The 20,020-nt window shown below is 37.6% G+C and overlaps 3 protein-coding genes across 6 annotated transcripts; 2 read left to right on the top strand and 1 right to left on the bottom strand.

Annotated features, from left to right (window-relative positions):
• Positions 1-1,916: 1,916 nt before the first annotated feature.
• LOC117129333 lies at positions 1,917-2,888 on the top strand. Its single transcript, XM_033282935.1, has 2 exons — positions 1,917-2,236; positions 2,495-2,888. Exons 1-2 carry the CDS (start codon positions 1,917-1,919, stop codon positions 2,886-2,888), a joined length of 714 nt encoding a protein of 237 aa, XP_033138826.1.
• Positions 2,889-8,696: 5,808 nt separating this feature from the next.
• Positions 8,697-10,659, bottom strand: LOC103846850. 4 transcript variants are annotated; one of them, XM_009123859.3, is made up of 4 exons: positions 9,976-10,659; positions 9,850-9,881; positions 9,036-9,308; positions 8,697-8,894 (listed from the first exon to the last, which is right to left on the bottom strand). In XM_009123859.3, the coding sequence occupies exons 2-4, from the start codon at positions 9,868-9,870 to the stop codon at positions 8,847-8,849; spliced, it is 342 nt and encodes a 113-aa protein (XP_009122107.1). In that variant the 5' UTR covers positions 9,871-9,881; positions 9,976-10,659; the 3' UTR covers positions 8,697-8,846. The 4 variants fall into 4 exon arrangements, with proteins under 4 accessions (XP_009122107.1, XP_033138404.1, XP_018510806.1 ...); XM_033282513.1 differs by lacking the exons at positions 9,850-9,881; positions 9,976-10,659 and adding exons at positions 9,411-9,524; positions 9,624-9,820; XM_018655290.2 differs by having other exon boundaries at positions 9,850-10,066.
• A 5,970-nt stretch (positions 10,660-16,629) lies between these two features.
• On the top strand, positions 16,630-19,930 carry LOC103846852 (ABC transporter F family member 2). The gene is made up of 8 exons (XM_009123862.3): positions 16,630-17,607; positions 17,961-18,302; positions 18,380-18,520; positions 18,676-18,855; positions 18,931-19,086; positions 19,166-19,267; positions 19,353-19,481; positions 19,569-19,930. Exons 1-8 carry the CDS (start codon positions 16,834-16,836, stop codon positions 19,767-19,769), a joined length of 2,025 nt encoding a protein of 674 aa, XP_009122110.1. The 5' UTR covers positions 16,630-16,833; the 3' UTR covers positions 19,770-19,930.
• The last annotated feature ends 90 nt before the right edge of the window (positions 19,931-20,020 follow it).

A 20,020-nucleotide genomic window follows, 5' to 3' on the forward strand; every position in this document is an offset into this window, starting at 1 on the left:
TCCGAAGCTTGCAACTCAACTTCCTGGCTTCTTGCGCAACCCCGCAGCCAAGCGGCCCTGGACTTTCATATTCATCTTACCACAATTACTCTGCCTCTCTCTGAAGCTCCTGACAAGTACGAATGGAGAGTCCAAGGAGTCCAGGAATCGGTCTACTCTTCAGCAGCTACATGGCAAAGCCTGCGACCAAAATCAGAGAGGAAACCTTGGGTTGATTGTGTATGGTTCAAGGGTTCTGTGCCTAAGATTGCATTTAATATGTGGATTGCTAATGCTGACAGGTTGCCAACTAGAGCAAGGCTCTCATCGTGGGGACTACAAATTCCTACATCGTGTTGTCTTTGCTCAGGTTCCACAGAAACAAGAGATCACTTGTTGTTGACTTGTCCATTTAGTTGGGAGGTCTGGCAACATGTTATATTTAGGCTCAACCCACCAACTCTTCCCTTCCGTGACTGGAATGAAATGCTATCTTGGATCAGATCTCCAGCCGTCTCAAGCCCTATCATTCTCCGAAAGCTAGCTGCCCAGTCAACCGTCTATCACCTGTGGAAGCAGAGAAACAATGTGTATCATAACAACAACATCATTGGACCAGTGGTGATTGCTAGGATGATATATCGAGAAGTCAAGAACACTATCATGGCAAGAAGGGATAGAAAGAAATTTCAAAACCTCTTGTCAAGTTGGATTATATAATCTTTAGGCTTCTCAGCACATTTGCTCTATCTTGTTTTTTCTTCTTTTTTGCCAAGGTAGAGTACTATCTAGATTTAACTTTTTTGTAAAATCTGAACATCATTAATATGATATTAGCATTCTTAGCAAAAAAAAAAAGATATGTGTGTGTGAGAGGGCGTTATGACAATGAATTCTGCATTTTTATTGTTCTCTTGAAAAATCATTTAATTTTATTTGCACCGTTTTATTTCTTGGTTTTATTGTATGCATCGATGTGAGATACAATAGAATTTAATGAGGTTCGTTAAACCGAAAGAGAATTTAATGAGTCAAATATTATTTCGGCTTAGGGAATACGAAAGGAGGAACTAATTAATGTATATGTTTTTCAGAAATAATAGTTCTAATCGGTTATAGAGTGGGCTTCAAGAGAGCTGTGACGTGCAGCGAGTGGCTTGCCCTACTTCATTTCTTCTATTTCATAATCATCCTTATCTTTATTTTATTTTCTACAGAATTGCAAAATCACGAGTTTGAGTTAGTAAACCAAAATCACGTATTTCTATGAGAGTAAAATTAAGTTTTCAACCATCGTACATAGTTTTGAAACATCTAAATGCAAGATGTTCATATTACTGCACCGTTTTTTACTCATGGTTCTAGATTCCATGCTCAATCTAGTTCCAAATAATCAGGACGGTATAAATATACATTCCTTTATAAGTTATGGACTATTATTTTCACAGAGGTATTGTTGGATAATTCCAAGCTTGTGGAAACTTAACATATTATTAGATGTTTAATATATTAAGATAAACACAATAAGGAAACCTAGAAATAGGAAAAGGAAGTTTCTATTTAGGTTAAGTTTGTGTTTTCCATATCCCACATGTTAAAGGGAATTGTCTTTCATATAAATATAGGTCTAATGGAGAAGTGTTCCATATGATCTAAGTGAAACATATTGAGAGCTTTAGTTTTGAGTAGTTTCTAAAGCTAATAAGAAAAGTTGTTCTTATAACTCTTTGTGTTTCTAAGAGATCTGAATTGGTATCAGAGCCTCAGGTTGGAGACTCGATCTAAGCTTAAGTTGTAGCTTAAGATCCTGGTGCTTGTGAACAAGAGATCGCGACGGCAAGATGGCTGACGTGACTAGGGCTCCACGCACGAAGGACTTTGGATCTACATCCATCCAATGTCCGATGTTGTCATCGACAAACTACACAGTTTGGTCGATGAGGATGAAGGTTCTACTACGTGTTCATGAAGTGTGGGACACAATCGAACCTGGTTCAGACGATCAAAAGAAGAACGATGTTGCGATAGCTCTTTTGTTTCAATCTGTTCCCGAAACATTGATTCTCCAGGTGGGAGAACAAACCGCATCAAAAGAGATCTGGAACGCCATCAAGTCGCAACACCTAGGAGCTGATCGTGTAAGGGAGGCGAGACTTCAGACGTTGATGACAGAGTTTGACAGGTTGAAGATGGATGATTCAGATACGGTCGATGACTTCGCGGGGAAGATATCGGGCCTATCATCCAAAGCAACCTCGTTGGGAGAAAACATATAAGAATCCAAGATGGTCAAGAAGTTCTTGAAGGGTCTTCCAAGACATAAGTATATCCAGATCGTAGCATCACTTGAGCAAGTCCTAGATCTCAACTCGACGGGGTTTGAAGACATAGTTGGAAGGCTTAAGGCGTACGAGGAGCGTGTAGGAGAAGAAACTCAGAAAGAAGACCAAGGGAAGCTGATGTTTTCGAACAATGAAGAGCATAGTCAGAGGGGCTATGAGAATTCCCGTGGTAGAGGAAGAGGACGGAACGGTAGAGGCAGAGGTCGAGGAAGGTCACACAACCAAAACCGTGCGTCACACACCGAAGATAACAACTCGGAAAAGAATCGCTCAAAGCTGATATGTTGGAGATGTGACAAGCCTGGTCACTACGCAACTGTCTCTCCCGAGAAGTCAGAGAAGGATCAAGAAACCAACCTAAACGAGACAGAAGAGGCCGATGCACTCTATGTACACGAGGTGGTGTTTTTGAACGAAGATAAGGTGATTCCGAAGAATCTTGATATCAACAAAGGCGATGCAAGTGTCTGGTATTTGGATAATGGAGCGAGCAATCACATGACAGGGAATAAGGAGTTCTTTTCGAGTTTGAATCTCAACACCAAAGGGAAGCAGACGCATGTCTAGCAGAGAAGCAGACGAGACACTCATTCCCGAGTGTAACACACGAAGAAGGCGTGTGTGACACATGTTTCGCAGGGAAGCAGATCAGAGATTCATTCCCGACTAAGGCCATGGTTTGTACATCAAAGCCATTAGGATTATTGCTTGGAGATTTGTGTGGAATAAGTGCACCACCAACGCCAGCAGATAATCGTGAGGCATACTATCGGTTCAAAAGATCTCACACCGATAGAGGAGGAGAGCTTGCCTCAGCTATGTTCAATCTAGGTTGCACCGATAGAGGAGGAGAGGTTGCCTCAGATGTGTTCAATCTAGGATGCACCGATAGAGGAGGAGAGATTTCCTCAGATGAATTCAACCTATCTTGTGAAGAAGATTGGGTTGAAGCTATGGAAGACGAGTTGGAGTCTATCACAAGAAACAAGATATGGGAGCTTGTAGATAGACCGACTGATTCTGAGAAGAAAGGAGAAGATGATCGAGTTTGTGTGTTACACAAGACGTTGCATGTGTTACGCCAGGCACCCAGAGCATGGAGTGTAAAACTCGATCAGGTTCTCAAGGAGATGAGATTTGAGAAGTGCACGAAGGAACCATCAGTGTACTGCAAGACTCAAGGAGGAGACGTCTTGATCATAGCCATCTACGTTGATGATCTATTTGTGACAAGAACTTCGCTTAAGGTGATTAGGCAATTCAAGGAGGAGATGTCTAAGAAGTTCGAGATGTCAGATCTAGGTAAGCTAACGTACTACCTTGGCATAGAGGTGATTCAAGGAGCAGACGGAATCAGTATAAAGCAAGAGATGTATACTCAAGGAATCATGTGTGACACAAAGATGGAAGTGTGTAACACGACTCACGTAGGAGTGTGCAACACGACTCACGGAGGAGTGTGTGACACAAAGGTGGAAGCGTGTGACACAACGCACGTACCAATGGAGTCAAGGTTCTCAAAGGCTGAAGATGAACCAGAGATAAATCTGTTGGGTGTTGAGCAGAAGGCCGACATCCTTCCCAGAGTTCACGTACGCAAGATGGTGGATGTGACCAAAGTTATCATCGCAGTGAACTTCAGCCACAAGACTCATCGCAACTTAAGTGAAGAGGACATGAGAAGGTTCTACAAGAACTGGGCCGATTCTAAGAAGAAGCGGTACGGAAGCAAGGAGAGCATCCGGTCTAACCTTGAGAAAGATGTGAATTCAATGGGTGGATTCGCACACCATGGTGTGGTGGATGATGATTACTTGATGATTGAGTTCAAGCAAATGAGGAGCTTAATCGGAGTTCAAGAAATTGATCTCCCTAATTCAAGTTGGAATTAAGGGGGTGAATGTTGGATAATTCCAAGCTTGTGGAAACTTAACATATTATTAGATGTTTAATATGTTAAGATAAACACAATAAGGAAACCTAGAAATAGGAAAAGGAAGTTTCTATTTAGGTTACGTTTGTGTTTTCCATATCCCACATGTTAAAGGGAATTGTCTTTCATATAAATATAGGTCTAATGGAGAGGTGTTCCATATGATCTAAGTGAAACATATTGAGAGCTTTAGTTTTGAGTAGTTTCTAAAGCTAATAAGAAAAGTTGTTCTTATAACTCTTTGTGTTTCTAAGAGATCTGAATTGGTATCAGAGCCTCAGGTTGGAGACTCGATCTAAGCTTAAGTTGTAGCTTAAGATCCTGGTGCTTGTGAACAAGAGATCGCGACGGCAAGTGTCTGGTATTCCGATTCTTTTAAGGATGTTTTTCCCACAATTCCAGGATCTTCTGACTAATCTCTGCCGAACCTCCCTTTCCACCTTGAAGGGTCCCATTCCTACTCGAAAGGTATTTTTGGTCTTCTTGCAGATATTCGTCAACCGCTCTGATACCAATTGTTGGGATTGTGAAATCCCGTGTCCAACTCTATATTATCCGATTAGTACGATATTGTCCACTTTGGGCCTTAGAAGGCTGGCCCGCATGGATTTACTTTTGGTTTCCATCCCAAAAGGCCTCGTACTATTAGAGTTGGACATCTCTTTATATATTAGACACTCCTTGTCTAATTATCCAATGTGGGACTTGGATTGACATCTCTCAGGTATGACTAAAGTATAATGAGCAATTTAATATCTTGTCATTATTCTGTTACGATTGATAGAAATATCAGTGGTTTGTTAGAAGTTGTTTGATCGCAACTCGCAAGAATTTATGCAGAGAGAAAAAAGCAACCAATTCGTATACCACGAGATCCAAGTCTTTGTATCTCTACGAAGAGAAGTCGTTGTATCAAATTAAGATGTAAACTAATGGTGGCGTTGTCTTCTTTTCTTTTCTTCGAATTCTATCACTATTTATCATATTCTTGCGTATTTAATTTATACGTTCACAACTCACTAAGTATTAGAGAGAGGGTGGCATACGGCTCAATGTTCAACAGAACTTGTAAAAGACAGATGGCTCGACCTTAAAATACATCCATAATATGCAACTTTATGAGAATGGATCGTGTACAAACTTAGTTTGGAACATATCTATTTTTCTTTTAGTATCTTATTAGAAATCGGTTAACCAAACGTTATTGCATATGTTGAGAATCTTAACGAGCTTTTCAATGAGAATCTTATATGTTTCTATATTGTAAAATCTCCAGCAGAATTTTAAGATAACGTAAGATTATTTTCATAATAAGATCTGATTGTTTTACTTATTGTATAAGATTCTCACTAGAAAGCTGGCTATATTTTGTCATTGTAAAGATGCATTCATGAGTGCAAACAATCTTAAATTGTACGAACAAGGAGGACAATCAAATCTCATTGAAAAGCTGGTTAACTATAATAAAGGTCTCATGCGATTTGTATGTTGCTTATTTCTAGCTCGCCGTTTACCGTTTTTTATCAGATAATGTTTATGAATATTAAAATAAAATAAAAACCCTAACAAATTAGTGAAATTTAAACGAACCTGTTGTGGAATCTCAGATGCTGGGGCTGGCAGGCACCGAATCATCCATTATCCATGTTAAATATATATTAGGTAACAGGTTCAAATCTCGGCATATGTATGTCCAAACACACAAAAATACATAACCGAAATGGAATTGTAGTTTTCATTTTATTTAGTTACAAATTATGAAATAATTTTTAAATCGTTTAAGAAAAAAAAGTGTGAATGGTGAAGAAGGGAGGTTTGGCAGGGAATGGGGCTGGTGGACAAAGAAGAGTAAATGATAGGAGACATGAACCATCCCAATGTCCCCAAGTACTCAAAGTACATTGTACCCTTTCTATTTATATATAATACAAATTCGATGTTTGTTTCATAAACTTTTGAGATTCAGGTACAAGAATTTGATAATACAAGTAAAATTTTAAATATATGTAAGTCACGATAAGACTAAAACAATGAATGCATTCATTGGATTGAGCTAACCATACTTGATCATCTATTGAATTGTCGTCTAACTTCTCAGTAGCGACGTTGGGTAAGTCTGACAACATGCATGTTTACAGTGATCAAACTGAGCGTTTTTACTACGAACGTTTTTGGGTATCCCCGGTTTGTCTTTTGTCCTACAATAGCATATTTAAAAAGAGCCAGAAGAGATACAAATTACAAACTCTCGTTTTGAACATTTACACCAAAAAAACAAAAAAAAAACTCTCGTTCTGATGATAGTGAAAATCCGCAACGGTGAGAAATTTATGCATTTCACATATCACGGATATAAACCATATAGTTCATTTATTTTATAAGAATCGAATTCCGGGACACAAAGCGTAACGATATAGTAGTTTATTTTATAAAAAAAAAGTACTTTGTTGACAAAAAAAAAAGTACTTTAAGAATGTTTACCAATGAAATTTGTGTTGAATGAATCTTAACAAGCCCCAGATCGTCTACTTAATGGCACAGGTAAATCATAAATATCGTGACGTGAAATATGCTCGATGAAACAAAAGTTATCTTATTATACAATGATATACGCTTTGGCCTCACCGACAAGTCTCTACAATGTATCTTAAGGTGTAAGTGAAATAGCAATAAGGTCTGAACGAGACACCGTCTGATTTGGTTGACAATTTAGAACGATTCAGCCCTTCTGACATCTCGGAAGACAGAATTGCAAATAGATTTGGTCGTCCACATGTATGTACTGTGTATGCCAGGGAAAAAAATGTAGAAACATGCATGATCAACCATGAGTTCTCTCATCAAATACACAGCTTTTAATAAAAGAATTACGAGTACGTATAAATCTATATCATTCATATTTCGTTCATCATTCTTTCTTCATGTGTAACATAAAATAGTTACGAAGTACACTAGTACAAAATCTTGTGGTGGTGTTTTAATCGGCTAATCCTAAAATCTTCATATTCAACAAGGCAGAGGCTAGTGGGGGCCATCGATAATAGTTATTAGTTAACATGTATTTCATATTTCACCATATTTGCAGCATAGTTTTATTCACCATTGTCATCAAAAAAATTTCAGAAATGTAACGAGAAATAAACCTAGAGGCAGGTAGGGGCATGGGAGTTGGGCCGTAAACAAGACTAAACATATGATGTTGACCGTTGACAGATTCGTCCTCTCTGCCAGGTTTCATGATTGTGGGGCCCATCTTTTCAATAACACTGTCTTCAACGCAATTCCAAATCCATGCACCGCGCGTGAAGGTACGTGTTGGGCTATATATAAAGCCCATTTTAGAATCAAACAATGGCCACTCTATTTCCTTTTTTTCACAGGCTTAAACCAGGAAATGCATAAATGTTATCAAATTAATACGAACTAGATCTTGATCCGCCCGACCGGGCGGGTATTTCTTTTATGTTTTTAGTTTTTTTTGTTTATATTAAATGATGCATTTGTAATATTGAAACATAAATTTATATTGAAAATTAATCTTTGCAGCTATAATAAAAATTAAAATTAAAATTTTAATAAAATATTTTGATATAAATTTTAAATTTCCTAATTAAAATAATATAGAGGTGGTCATATTTTTTCCAATTTCAAAATCTAAGTTTCCTTAAAGACAAAGAAAATAAATTTATAAGTACATAAAATATATAAACATATTTGGAACTATAATTTCTATTAAAATAAATTTGATAAAGAAAAATAATCTTGCTGTTGTTATTTATTTCTAGAGCTTGACCCGTGACCGTATGAATATTTACTACACATTTGTTAATATAACATTTTTAAACATAACAATTTCATTTATTACTTTGAATAATTATATTTTGTGATTTTAATCATCTATTATATCACAATGTATAATATAAACAAATCCAATATTTATAACTAATTGGACTTATATTGTGAAAGCATTATACTAATATATGAATAAACTATTTTATATTTTATTTATATGTTATATAAATTGATTATGATGTGTGATTTTTTATTTTTTTATTTATTACTTATAAATATTAAAAATATTGAATATGTTAATACAAAATACATTAGAAAATTTATTTTGGTTATGATTTGATAAAAGAAATCTATTATTTAAATTTTGGAAAGACATTAAATGCTTAAATCTATTATTTAAATTAGGAAAAGACAAGCATGCTTAAATATAAGTTCAATAAATATCTCAATGGCATTTTAATGTAAATAAGTGGTAAAACTAAGGGGTATTTCTATTTTGTACTTCTCTTTTAATAATATAGATAGTTTCATTACTAGTAAGTTTAGACCAATGGGCCTTAATGTTTCTCAGACTTGCCGATTGCCATGGAGTGTCGGAAAAATTCGAGTGCGGACCAGTGTCTGTTTATGTTTTGCATTAGGCTAAGCAATTAAGCTTGATTCTACCCTAATCTTTTTTTCTTGTAATAAATTCGAAATGGTTTCAAACATATATGAGTCTCATGATCACATTACATTTTCCACATTGGAATGACATAAGTCAATATATAAAAACAGCTCCATTGCTAGAGAAGAATCCTTCAAGCTTTGACGCAGCAGTTGAAGCAGCTGAAGATGCTTCTCCTCGTCTGTTTCCAAACGACCACAAACCAAACTCTCATCATGATCAATACCAACTTAATAAAACTAGATTCAAATAAGAATATTGATAGTAATGCAAATAAAAAATAATCATGTTTGAAACGATCAAAGGTGCTTTGGAATCTTACGGAAGGGGAATGTGGTTGGTGATGGTGGGCTGGAGAGAAGTGATGCTGGTTTTCACTATGGACCGTGGTGAGCTTAGCGGTTGCTGTAGTAGCTGACTCGGGTGGCTTGACGAGTTCATCCTCGTTGCCAAGACTGGCTCGAGAAGGGTCTCTCTTGTTCTGTTTCCTCATCTCTCTAATCTTGGTGAAATCCATGGAGTAATCAGGAATAGTTCCTCCTCCTTTCTGGTCCCAATCACCAAACTGTGGCACTGATAGCCATGGAGAGTTCTTCTGCAAACCCAACAAAAAAAAAAGAATCCAAACAATTATAAATTTAAAAAAATTAACTAATCAAAGTGGTTTCATATTTTAAAAAAAAACAGAGCTATTTACAAAGCGATGCATATCGTGAGAAAGGGCAGAGTTCTTGACTTTATTGAACTGTTTCTAAGCTTTGGAATGCATGGAGTTTAATAGAGATATTGTTGTTGATGATCGAGAAAAAATCTGAGTAAAAGTAGGATCTTCTTATGTATCCAATAAAGGTAAACACAAAGTTTGACAAGAGTTCTGCTTCCAAGAATCGGAAAAAGAGAGAAGCTTTACTCGATTTTTGATACCGAGACGCAATCAAACTCGTGTCATCGCTAAAACAGTATCAGTACTGTTTGGAGCTTTGTTTTCTTTAAGTGTAAAGACCCATGTTCGATTCCCGACAGAAGCACAACGAAACAAGCAGATCTTTGATTTCATAGTTTAAAACAAAATATCTAGGGAAACAAACAAACACACAAGACAAGAGACGTAAAACAGATATGAAGATGGTTTGTACCTCTTTTCGATCATCCTCCATTTGATTAAAACCTGTAGAAGATATGGTTTTAGATAGAGTAAGATATATTAGTCCTTCTGAATCCTTCTGAGCCAAATCAAAAGTGAAGCTAGAGAGACGACTCACTTGTAAGAAAATTAAAGACTCGCTTGTATTTATTACAGCAAAGAAAAGAACAGCTCGTTTTATCAATCAAATTTATTTTAATTTCATGGCCAATACTAATATGGCAATTAATAAACAATTACGGAAAGTCTGAGGTAGCGTGTAATAATCACGAGAATGCCATTTATGACTTTTTATCCCCTCTATGTCTGTCTCTCTCTCTCCTTTCGGCGTTGGTCAAATTAAAGAATCTGATGTCAGGGGGGCATTAAAGTATTTTAGGTAGAAAATATTACAAATGTTGACCTAAGTTATTTCTTCTTTCTCCCAACTGTTTATAATTAATATTGTGGTCCATAGTCATAGTAATTCCAGTTATGACTAGAAAGTCGGTTTGAAATAATTTTAATCTATATTAAGTTGACTAATTGATAACTTCATTCAGCCTGTCAGCATTTCAGGGTTAGAGGATATGATCTCATTGATATTTTTAAGGTGTATTATGATAACTTTAATATTGATTGGATCAAATAATATCTTTAGCGACAAAATAATTTAGAACATTACATGTAACCGAACCGAATAAATTTTATGCGGACATCAAACTGAAGCGTGACACCGGTTTTGGAAACCCGAACCAAACTCCAAACCACCGTAATTCCAATTTCCAGTGATATGATTACTTAGAACCGGAGGATTTATCCATTTCGGAACCGAACCGGCTACGAACAATGACTCAACCAACGATCCAGCTTCACTAATGTTGGTTTAAGCTTGAAAGATAGCTTAAAACACAAGCTATCCTAAATTGAAGTGTTATGATTATCCATAAGAGAATAGGAAATATTGAAAGTGTGATTACTAATAGGATTAGGATTATCTAGTCTTATATATTGAAGTGTAAGGTGTTGAATCAACTTACGGATTGTGTGAGTGATTGAGCTTTAGTTTTGAGTTATTTTCTAAAGCAATACGAAAGTGTTTGAAGTGATTTCGATCTTTTGATTTCTATATTTGGTATCAGAGCCTCCTATTGAAATCAATAAAAACGTGAGAGCGATATAACGAAGAAGACAAGACGCCATGGCAGACATAAAAGATGAAACCGAGATGAGTAAGAAGGAAACTGGACCTTCGTCCATAAAATTCCCGATGTTAACTGCTTCTAATTACACAGTTTGGGCTATGAGGATGAAAATTGCCCTTAAAATTAACAAGGTTTGGGAAACAATTGACCCTGGAAGCAAACATGAAGAGAAGAATAATCTGGCAATTGCTTTGATATTTCAATCCATACCCGAAGCCTTAACGTTGCAGGTAGGACATCTCGATACAGCCAAGGCTGTTTGGGATGCAATACAAGTTCGCCATGTCGGAGCCGAGAGAGTAAGAGAAGCACGACTACAGACACTCATGGCTGATTTCGACAAGCTTAAGATGAAAGAGGAAGATAGTATAGATACCTTCGTCGGCAAGTTAACAGAAATCAGTTCAAAATCAGCTTCTCTTGGTTTAATCATAGAAGAACCAAAACTTGTGAAGAAATTCTTGAAAAGTTTACCAAGAAAAAAATATATTCACATGGTTGCATCTCTTGAGCAAGTTTTGGATCTTAATGTGACTACTTTTGAAGATATAGTTGGACGATTGAAGGCATATGAAGAAAGGATAAGCGAAGAAGAAGAGGAAGAGCAGAGTGATGATCGTGAAAAACTAATGTACGCTAACAGCGAGAATCAACAAGAAAGCTACGGGTACGGAAGAGGAAGAGGACGCGGAGGTCGAAGTTCATGGAGAGGAGGAAGAGGCAGAGGACGATCTGGAGGTTTCTATAATCAGAGAGAAGCCTACAAGCAAGGACAGCAAGTTCAAACTCGTGATAAGAGTCACATCACGTGTTTTGCTTGTGATAAAACAGGTCATTATGCCTCTGAATGCCCTGATACGAAGCTTAAACTACAAGAAACCGTGGAAAAGAAAGAAGAAGAGACACAGGAAGCAGATGAATTGATGATGCATGAAGTAGTTTATCTCAATGAAAAGAAAGTGAAACCAAGCGACTTCGAACAAGACTTGGAGAATGTGTGGTATCTTGACAATGGAGCAAGCAATCATATGAGTGGAAATAGATTATTTTTCTATAAACTAGATGAAGGCGTTACAGGAAAGGTTCGTTTTGGAGATGATTCTCGTATTGACATAAGAGGCAAAGGATCAATCAAATTTGTTCTAGACGGAGGTGAGAAGAAAACATTGAACAACGTCTATTACATACCCGGATTAAGAAGCAACATTATTAGCTTGGGACAAGCTACCGAAGCTGGATGTGAGGTAAATATGAAGAACGACATGCTTATGTTATTTGATAAAAGTGGATACCTGATGATTAAAAGCGCAAGGTCAAAGAACCGGTTGTATAGAGTGGTTCTGCAAGCTGATATAGTTCAATGTCTACAAGTCTCTGCAACAAGCAACTCTTCACGGTGGCACGCCCGACTAGGACACATAAACACCCAAACAATAAAGACAATGATGAGTAAGGAACTCGTTGATGGCTTACCTGATATAACCCTCGAGAAAGAAACATGTATATCGTGCTTACTTGGGAAGCAAACAAGAAAACCGTTTCCGCAGGCTACTTTATTTAGGGCTACACATCCACTTGAGCTTATTCATGGGGATCTTTGTGGACCTATCACACCCTCTACACCAGGACAGAAGCGGTACGTATTCGTATTAATCGATGACTTCTCAAGATACATGTGGACCGTATTGATAAAAGAGAAAAGTGAGGCGTTTAACAAGTTCATAGCGTTCAAGAAACGTGTGGAACAAGAAACTGGCGAAAAAATAAAAACATTTCGAACTGATAGAGGCGGGGAATTTATGTCTCATGAATTCTCAGGCTATTGCGAGACACATGGAATCAACAGACACACAACAGCTCCGTACTCTCCTCAACAGAACGGAGTGGTTGAACGGCGAAACCGAACCCTTCTTGAGATGACAAGAAGCTTGCTAAAACACATGAGTTTACCAAACAAGTTATGGGGTGAAGCAGTCAGACACGCAACGTACTTAATTAACAGAGTTGCAACACGTTCTCTCGAAGGCTCAACACCATATGAAGCTCTGCGAAACAAGAAACCAAACCTCGCCCATCTCAAGGTCTTTGGATGCCTATGTTACGCTCGAACGGAAAAGGTGGGAAGAAAGAAACTTGACGATCGGTCAAGAGTATTGGTACACCTAGGAACCGAACCAGGTTCTAAGGCCTATAGGCTACTAGACCCGACGAGTAAAAAGATTGTTGTGAGCCGTGATGTTCACTTTGAAGAGGATAAACAATGGAACTGGAGCAACGAAGAAGGAACGGAAGAAAGTCCGTTTGAGGTTGAACTACTACCATTGAAACAGAGTGAAACTAGGGTAGTGGATATTCAAGAAGTAAGTGATAATGAAGGTGAAGAGAATGTAGATGAAGAAGTTGATAATGAAGAAGAGGAGCCGCAGCCAGAGTTGAGGCGATCAAACCGAGTGAGCACGAAACCCTCTTACCTTGATGACTATGTCCTTCTCGCTGACATTGAGTGTGAAAGGCTTCTGATGGTGATAAATAACGAGCCCTATGATTACAATGAGGCTAGAGAACACAAAGTTTGGGTGAACGCCTGCAAGGAGGAGATAAACTCAATCGAAAAGAACAACACTTGGATTCTCGTTGACCTACCAAAAGGTTTCAAACCTATTGGGTTAAAATGGGTGTTTAAAATAAAAAGAAACGCAGACGGAAGCATCAGCAAATATAAGGCACGATTAGTAGCAAAAGGATATGTTCAAAGGCATGGTGTTGACTATGATGAAGTCTTTGCACCAGTAGCTCGTATTGAGACAATCAGAATGATCATAGCTCTTGCGGCTTCAAAGGAATGGGAGATACATCATCTGGACGTTAAGACAGCGTTCTTACACGGAGAGCTGAAAGAAGAAGTCTATGTTACTCAGCCGGAAGGATTTGAGATCAGAGGAAAGGAAGGAAAAGTTTATAAACTGCACAAAGCTCTCTACGGTTTGAAACAGGCCCCTAGAGCATGGAACATAAAACTCAACGGGATCTTGAAGAAACTAGGTTTCGTGCGTTGCTCAAAAGAGCCCTCGCTCTATAGGAAGGAAGAAAAGAAAGGCTTGCTTGTTGTCTGTGTGTACGTCGACGATCTTCTTGTCACAGGATCATCTTTGGGTTCGATTATCAAGTTTAAACAAGAGATGGCTCGAACGTTTGAGATGAGTGACCTTGGTAGATTGACTTATTACTTAGGCATTGAGGTACGACAAACCAATGAAGGAATTACATTGTCACAAGAACGATATGCTCAGAAGATTCTTGAGCAAACCGGAATGAACGATTGCAATCTTATACACATACCAATGGACGTGAATACAAAGCTGTCAAAATCGCCTCAAGAACAGAGTATCAATGAAAGAGAATACAGAAAGAGTATTGGCTGTCTCCGTTATCTTCTGCACACACGACCCGATCTCTCTTACAGCGTTGGTGTGCTTAGTAGGTACATGCAAGAACCGAAACAATCTCACGGTGCAGCCCTAAAGCAAGTGTTGAGATACTTGCGCGGAACGACTTCTCTTGGTTTAAGGTTCTCGCAAGCAACAGAACAAGAAGAACTAATAGGGTTTAGCGATAGTTCGCACAACGTAGATGAGGATGATGGCAGAGCTACAACTGGACATGTTTTCTATCTCGGAACCAGTCCTATAACCTGGTGTTCTCAGAAACAAGAGATTGTAGCCTTGTCATCTTGTGAAGCAGAGTTTATGGCTGCTACGGAAGCTGCGAAACAGGCAATATGGCTCCAAGAACTTATGAGTGAAGTCGTGGGGCATGAAAGCAAGAAGGTGACTATAAAAGTCGATAACAAATCCGCAATCTCGCTCACCAAGAATCCTGTATTCCATGGTAGAAGTAAACACATTCATAGAAGGTATCATTTCATACGAGAGTGCGTCGAGAATGAACAAATTGAAGTGGAGCATGTTCCGGGAAGCATGCAAAGAGCCGACATTCTAACGAAGTCCCTAAGCCGAGTTCGTTTTAAAGAGATGAGGAGTCTTATTGGAATGCAAGTAGTGTGTGAGGATGAAGTCAAGCTTAAGGGGGAGAATGTTGGTTTAAGCTTGAAAGATAGCTTAAAACACAAGCTATCCTAAATTGAAGTGTTATGATTATCCATAAGAGAATAGGAAATATTGAAAGTGTGATTACTAATAGGATTAGGATTATCTAGTCTTATATATTGAAGTGTAAGGTGTTGAATCAACTTACGGATTGTGTGAGTGATTGAGCTTTAGTTTTGAGTTATTTTCTAAAGCAATACGAAAGTGTTTGAAGTGATTTCCATCTTTTGATTTCTATAACTAACAGCTTGCAAAAACTTACCGTTTTCCGGCAGCACTCCTCCGATCATCTCCAGCACAACGGTTTCGTAATCTCTCATATTCTCAACCACAAAACGCATCTGATTGGACAGAACGCTGAGATCCAACGGACATGAATTCACACTAAAGTTCGACGGAGAATCGCCGGGGAAAAGATTGTAACTACAGTTTTGATGACCGGTAGATTCATCTGCGGCTTCTAGGTAGTAACTGCCTATTTTCTCTTTAGATAACAGTACAGTGTTGAGGAGCTCCCGTAACTGAGAGAGTTCGGCGAGTAAAAGCATCAGTTGTTCTCTTGCTTCGTCTCTTTCTTGGATGGCAAGTCTCCACAACTGATAAAGCTGCTGAGTTTCTTGGTACATGTTTATACACCCTTTGCTAAAATTGTGAACTGGGAAAGAAGATTTAAGAAACGTGGGATAGCTTAGCTTAAATATATAGTAATAAATAAATAACGAGTTTAATTATACATAAATTTTTGTAGTGTGATCTTCTTTAATGCCTTAAATGAAGATGGAAAGCTTAGTTGTTCTTTCCGAGCTTGTTGTTTATCGGAGAATATTCTACTGATTTACTTGCATTATATATCGGTTATATAAGGTGATTTAGACATTATAATTAGGGAAATATAATATTTTATATTGATGAAGTCCTAAGAACACTTCCATTGGAGGTATCTACCATTAAAATTCTAAAAAATATATATATGTGTATTTATATATTAATATTCTTTCCGTTTTTTAATATAAGTCATTTTATGTTCTATATTATATGATTTTTTTCAGTTTTCTATGTAAAATTTATTAACACTTAATGTTATATGACTAATGATAATATACTTTCTATTTTATTATTGGTTGATTTGTGGTTAGGTAAATAATTAATGATGTTTTGTTTAGAAAATATAAAAAAAATTTTTTTAATCTATGTCCACAATTCTAAAATGACATATATTAAAAAAAGCGGAGGAAGTATTTAATTGTGGTGTTACTAATTTTATGGAAAACTAATGTTTATAGAAATTTTAGTTTGGTTTTCCACAAAATTAATAACCCCACAATTAAATATTAGTATTAATATATATACATAAATATATATTTTTTAGAACCTCAATGATAAAATTTCTCATTGGGGGTACTCTAAGATCTATTAATATTTTTATTTTTGGTCCTCTTTATAAAAAGAATGAGATGTTCTAAACAATTTTGAGCTTTCTGAATGGTTGATGATTTGACACGTGACAATTTACAAGCCTTGAGTTGACATGAATACGTGTATTTTTCGTAAGACTCTTCGCACACGCAATAGAAAACTCCAGAGTCTTTGATTACTATTAGGACTCTTGTTCTGTTTCGTTGTCAAAAACAAACATTTTCAATCGTTTGATCCTTTGATATCTACAGTAGACTAATTATATCCACAATGGATTTAACGATGAACCTTCATAGCTTAAACCTTCGTTCTACGTTATTCACTAGTCCTCTTTCTTGCCCTACACCATCCACCCTCAAACTCTCCTCTGTTTCTAAACCTAGACGACGAGTAATTTTCAATATCAGAGCGACGAATGAGCTCGAGTCGCTCTTCTTGACAGAAGATCACGATCGTAAACCGATCGTTAAGCATTCAAACGACGGTGCGTCTGCGATATCTTCCGGAGTGAGACTTGAAAACATAAGCAAGAGGTACGAAGGCGTTACGGTGCTCAAGGACGTGAGCTGGGAAGTGAAGAAAGGCGAAAAGGTAGGGTTGATCGGCGTCAACGGCGCGGGCAAGACGACGCAGCTCAAGATAATCACCGGCCAAGAGGAACCCGATTCGGGGAACGTCATTAGAGCCAAACCCAATATGAAAGTCTCTTTCTTGAGTCAGGAGTTCGAGGTTTCGATGGGGAAGACAGTGAAGGAAGAGTTCATGAGTGCGTTTAACGAAGAGATGGAGATTTCGAGGAAGCTTGAGAAGTTGCAGAAGGGGATAGAGGGAGCTGTTGATGATTTAGACTTAATGGGAAGGTTACTAGACGAGTTTGATTCCTTGCAGAGAAGAGCTCAAGAGGTTGGTTTGGATTCTATCGATGCGAAAGTCAGTAAGATAATGCCGGAGCTGGGGTTTTGTGAAGAGGATGCAGATAGGCTTGTGGCTTCTTTTAGCAGTGGGTGGCAAATGAGAATGTCTCTTGGGAAGATCTTGCTTCAGGTATATGAATTAATTAATGATTCTTGTTACTGTTACAGCAGGTCCTGAGACTTTGTAGGCCTATTACCATTTTGGATCCGAATGGTAACATGCGGAACAAGTGTGTTGCTATCCTAATAACAACAAAAATATATAGATACATATACCTAGTAGAGCTTTTTGTTACTATTATAGGTGTTAACATTCAGAGCTTTTGTAAGTTTAAATTTTTTTTTTTTTTTTTTACAATTTGGAAGTTTATATATAATTTTTTTTTAAGTTTAGGGGTTATATAGACCAATGCTTCACTAGCCTATGCTTATGACCGGCCATTTACTGAACCTATATAGCTAAAGTGTGAGTATTGTGTATAGGACCCAGATTTGCTGCTTTTGGATGAACCAACGAATCATTTGGATCTTGAAACCATTGAGTGGCTTGAAGGCTACTTGAGTAAGCAAGATGTGCCCATGGTTATAATATCTCATGACAGAGCCTTTCTTGATCAGTTATGTACCAAGATTGTGGAAACCGAGATGGGTGTGTCCAGGACTTTTGTGGGCAACTACTCTCAGTATGTGATTTCAAAGGCAGAGTGGGTCGAAGCTCAGTATGCCGCTTGGGAGAAGCAACAGAAAGAGATTGAAGCAACAAAGGATTTGATCGGTAGACTAAGTGCTGGAGCAAACTCTGGTCGAGCTTCTTCTGCAGAGAAGGTAAAAATATAAACTAGCAGCAACGTTTTACTTACTACTTATCAAGCAGATGGTGTATAACTTTGTGTGATGAATAGAAACTAGAGAAGCTCCAAGAAGGAGAGCAGATAGAGAAGCCGTTTCAGAGGAAGCAAATGAAGATTAGGTTTCCTGAATGTGGATTAAGTGGGAGATCTGTAGTTACTGTCAAGAATCTTGAATTTGGTTTTGAGGATAAGGTAAGATGATAAAATATACAAAACTAATATTATGGAAGATATTGTATTAAAAAAGTAAAAAATAAAAATATAAAAAAGTTAAGAAAATGCTGTTGGATATACCTTTTACTACTTGTGTCTGGTCTCATGGTTTGATCTGTGTCTGATGCATGCAGATGCTATTCAACAAGGCAAATCTAGTGATAGAAAGAGGAGAGAAGATAGCTATTATTGGTCCAAACGGGTGCGGTAAAAGCACTTTGTTGAAACTGATTATGGGTTTCGAGAAGCCTTTGAGAGGTGAAGTGATTCTAGGGGAGCACAATGTATTGCCAAACTACTTCGAGCAGAATCAGGTTTGTTCTGTCATAAAGAAAGCGCTTACTAGAGGGGATCATGAATATGGTTTTTACTCAGTTGTTGGTTTATAGGCAGAGGCTCTAGATTTGGATAAAACTGTGATTGAGACGGTTGTTGAAGCTGCTGTAGATTGGAGAATTGATGATATAAAAGGTCTTCTTGGTCGCTGCAACTTCAAAGCTGACATGTTTGATAGAAAGGTCTCTCTCTTGAGTGGTGGTGAGAAGGTAGTCTTGTGTTTTTATTTTTTTGCATTCACAATAGTACTTCTATTTGGTGTGTACTTCATGACCGTTTCTCTCTTAGGCACGCCTTGCTTTCTGCAAGTTCATGGTGAAGCCATCCACTCTACTCGTGTTGGATGAACCCACCAATCACTTAGACATACCTTCAAAAGAAATGCTCGAGGTTTCTTGTTCTTTCTCTTTTCTGTTGGCTAAAACTATTCTTGGAGGTTGAATAAGTTCTGATACTATGATTCCTTTTTCAATAGGAGGCGATAAATGAGTACAAAGGCACAGTCATCACAGTCTCTCATGATCGATACTTTATTAAACAAATCGTCAACAGAGTTATTGAAGTCAGAGATGGTGGTTTGAAGGACTATGCAGGAGACTACAATGTAACAAAACATCTTCCAAGTTTCTTTCTTATCCACATTTGTCAAATTTGTTCATTCTAGATTTATCAAACATGAGATGTTTCTCAGTATTACTTGGAGAAGAATATGGAAGCAAGAGCCAAGGAGCTGGAGAGAGAAGCAGAACTGGAGGATAAAGCTCCAAAAGTGAAGGCAAAGTCAAAGATGTCAAAGGCTGAGAGAGAAGCACGGAAGAAGCAAAAGATGAGAGCGTTTCAAGCTTCCAAAAAGAAGTCAAAGTCCAGCAAAAATGCCAAGAGATGGAATTAAAGAAAAACTTTACAGCTCTAGCCTTAGGTGTATGTATAGTTCATCCATTCTTGATTCCGTATAAAGATATGGTTTAGTTTCTTTGAAAACTTTTATCATCCTTTGTAAACTGTATTTAACATGAACATTCAAGGCGATGAGGACTATTCATGAGAATACAATGCTAGATGTGTGTAAATTGAAAATGTTTCTCAGTAATTGCCTATGAATGTTGAAGCTGGAGAGCTGGAAAGAGCAGAAGAAGATGAAGC

Source organism: Brassica rapa, chromosome A10, assembly GCF_000309985.2.
Source record: "Brassica rapa cultivar Chiifu-401-42 chromosome A10, CAAS_Brap_v3.01, whole genome shotgun sequence".
Taxonomy (NCBI): domain Eukaryota; kingdom Viridiplantae; phylum Streptophyta; class Magnoliopsida; order Brassicales; family Brassicaceae; genus Brassica; species Brassica rapa.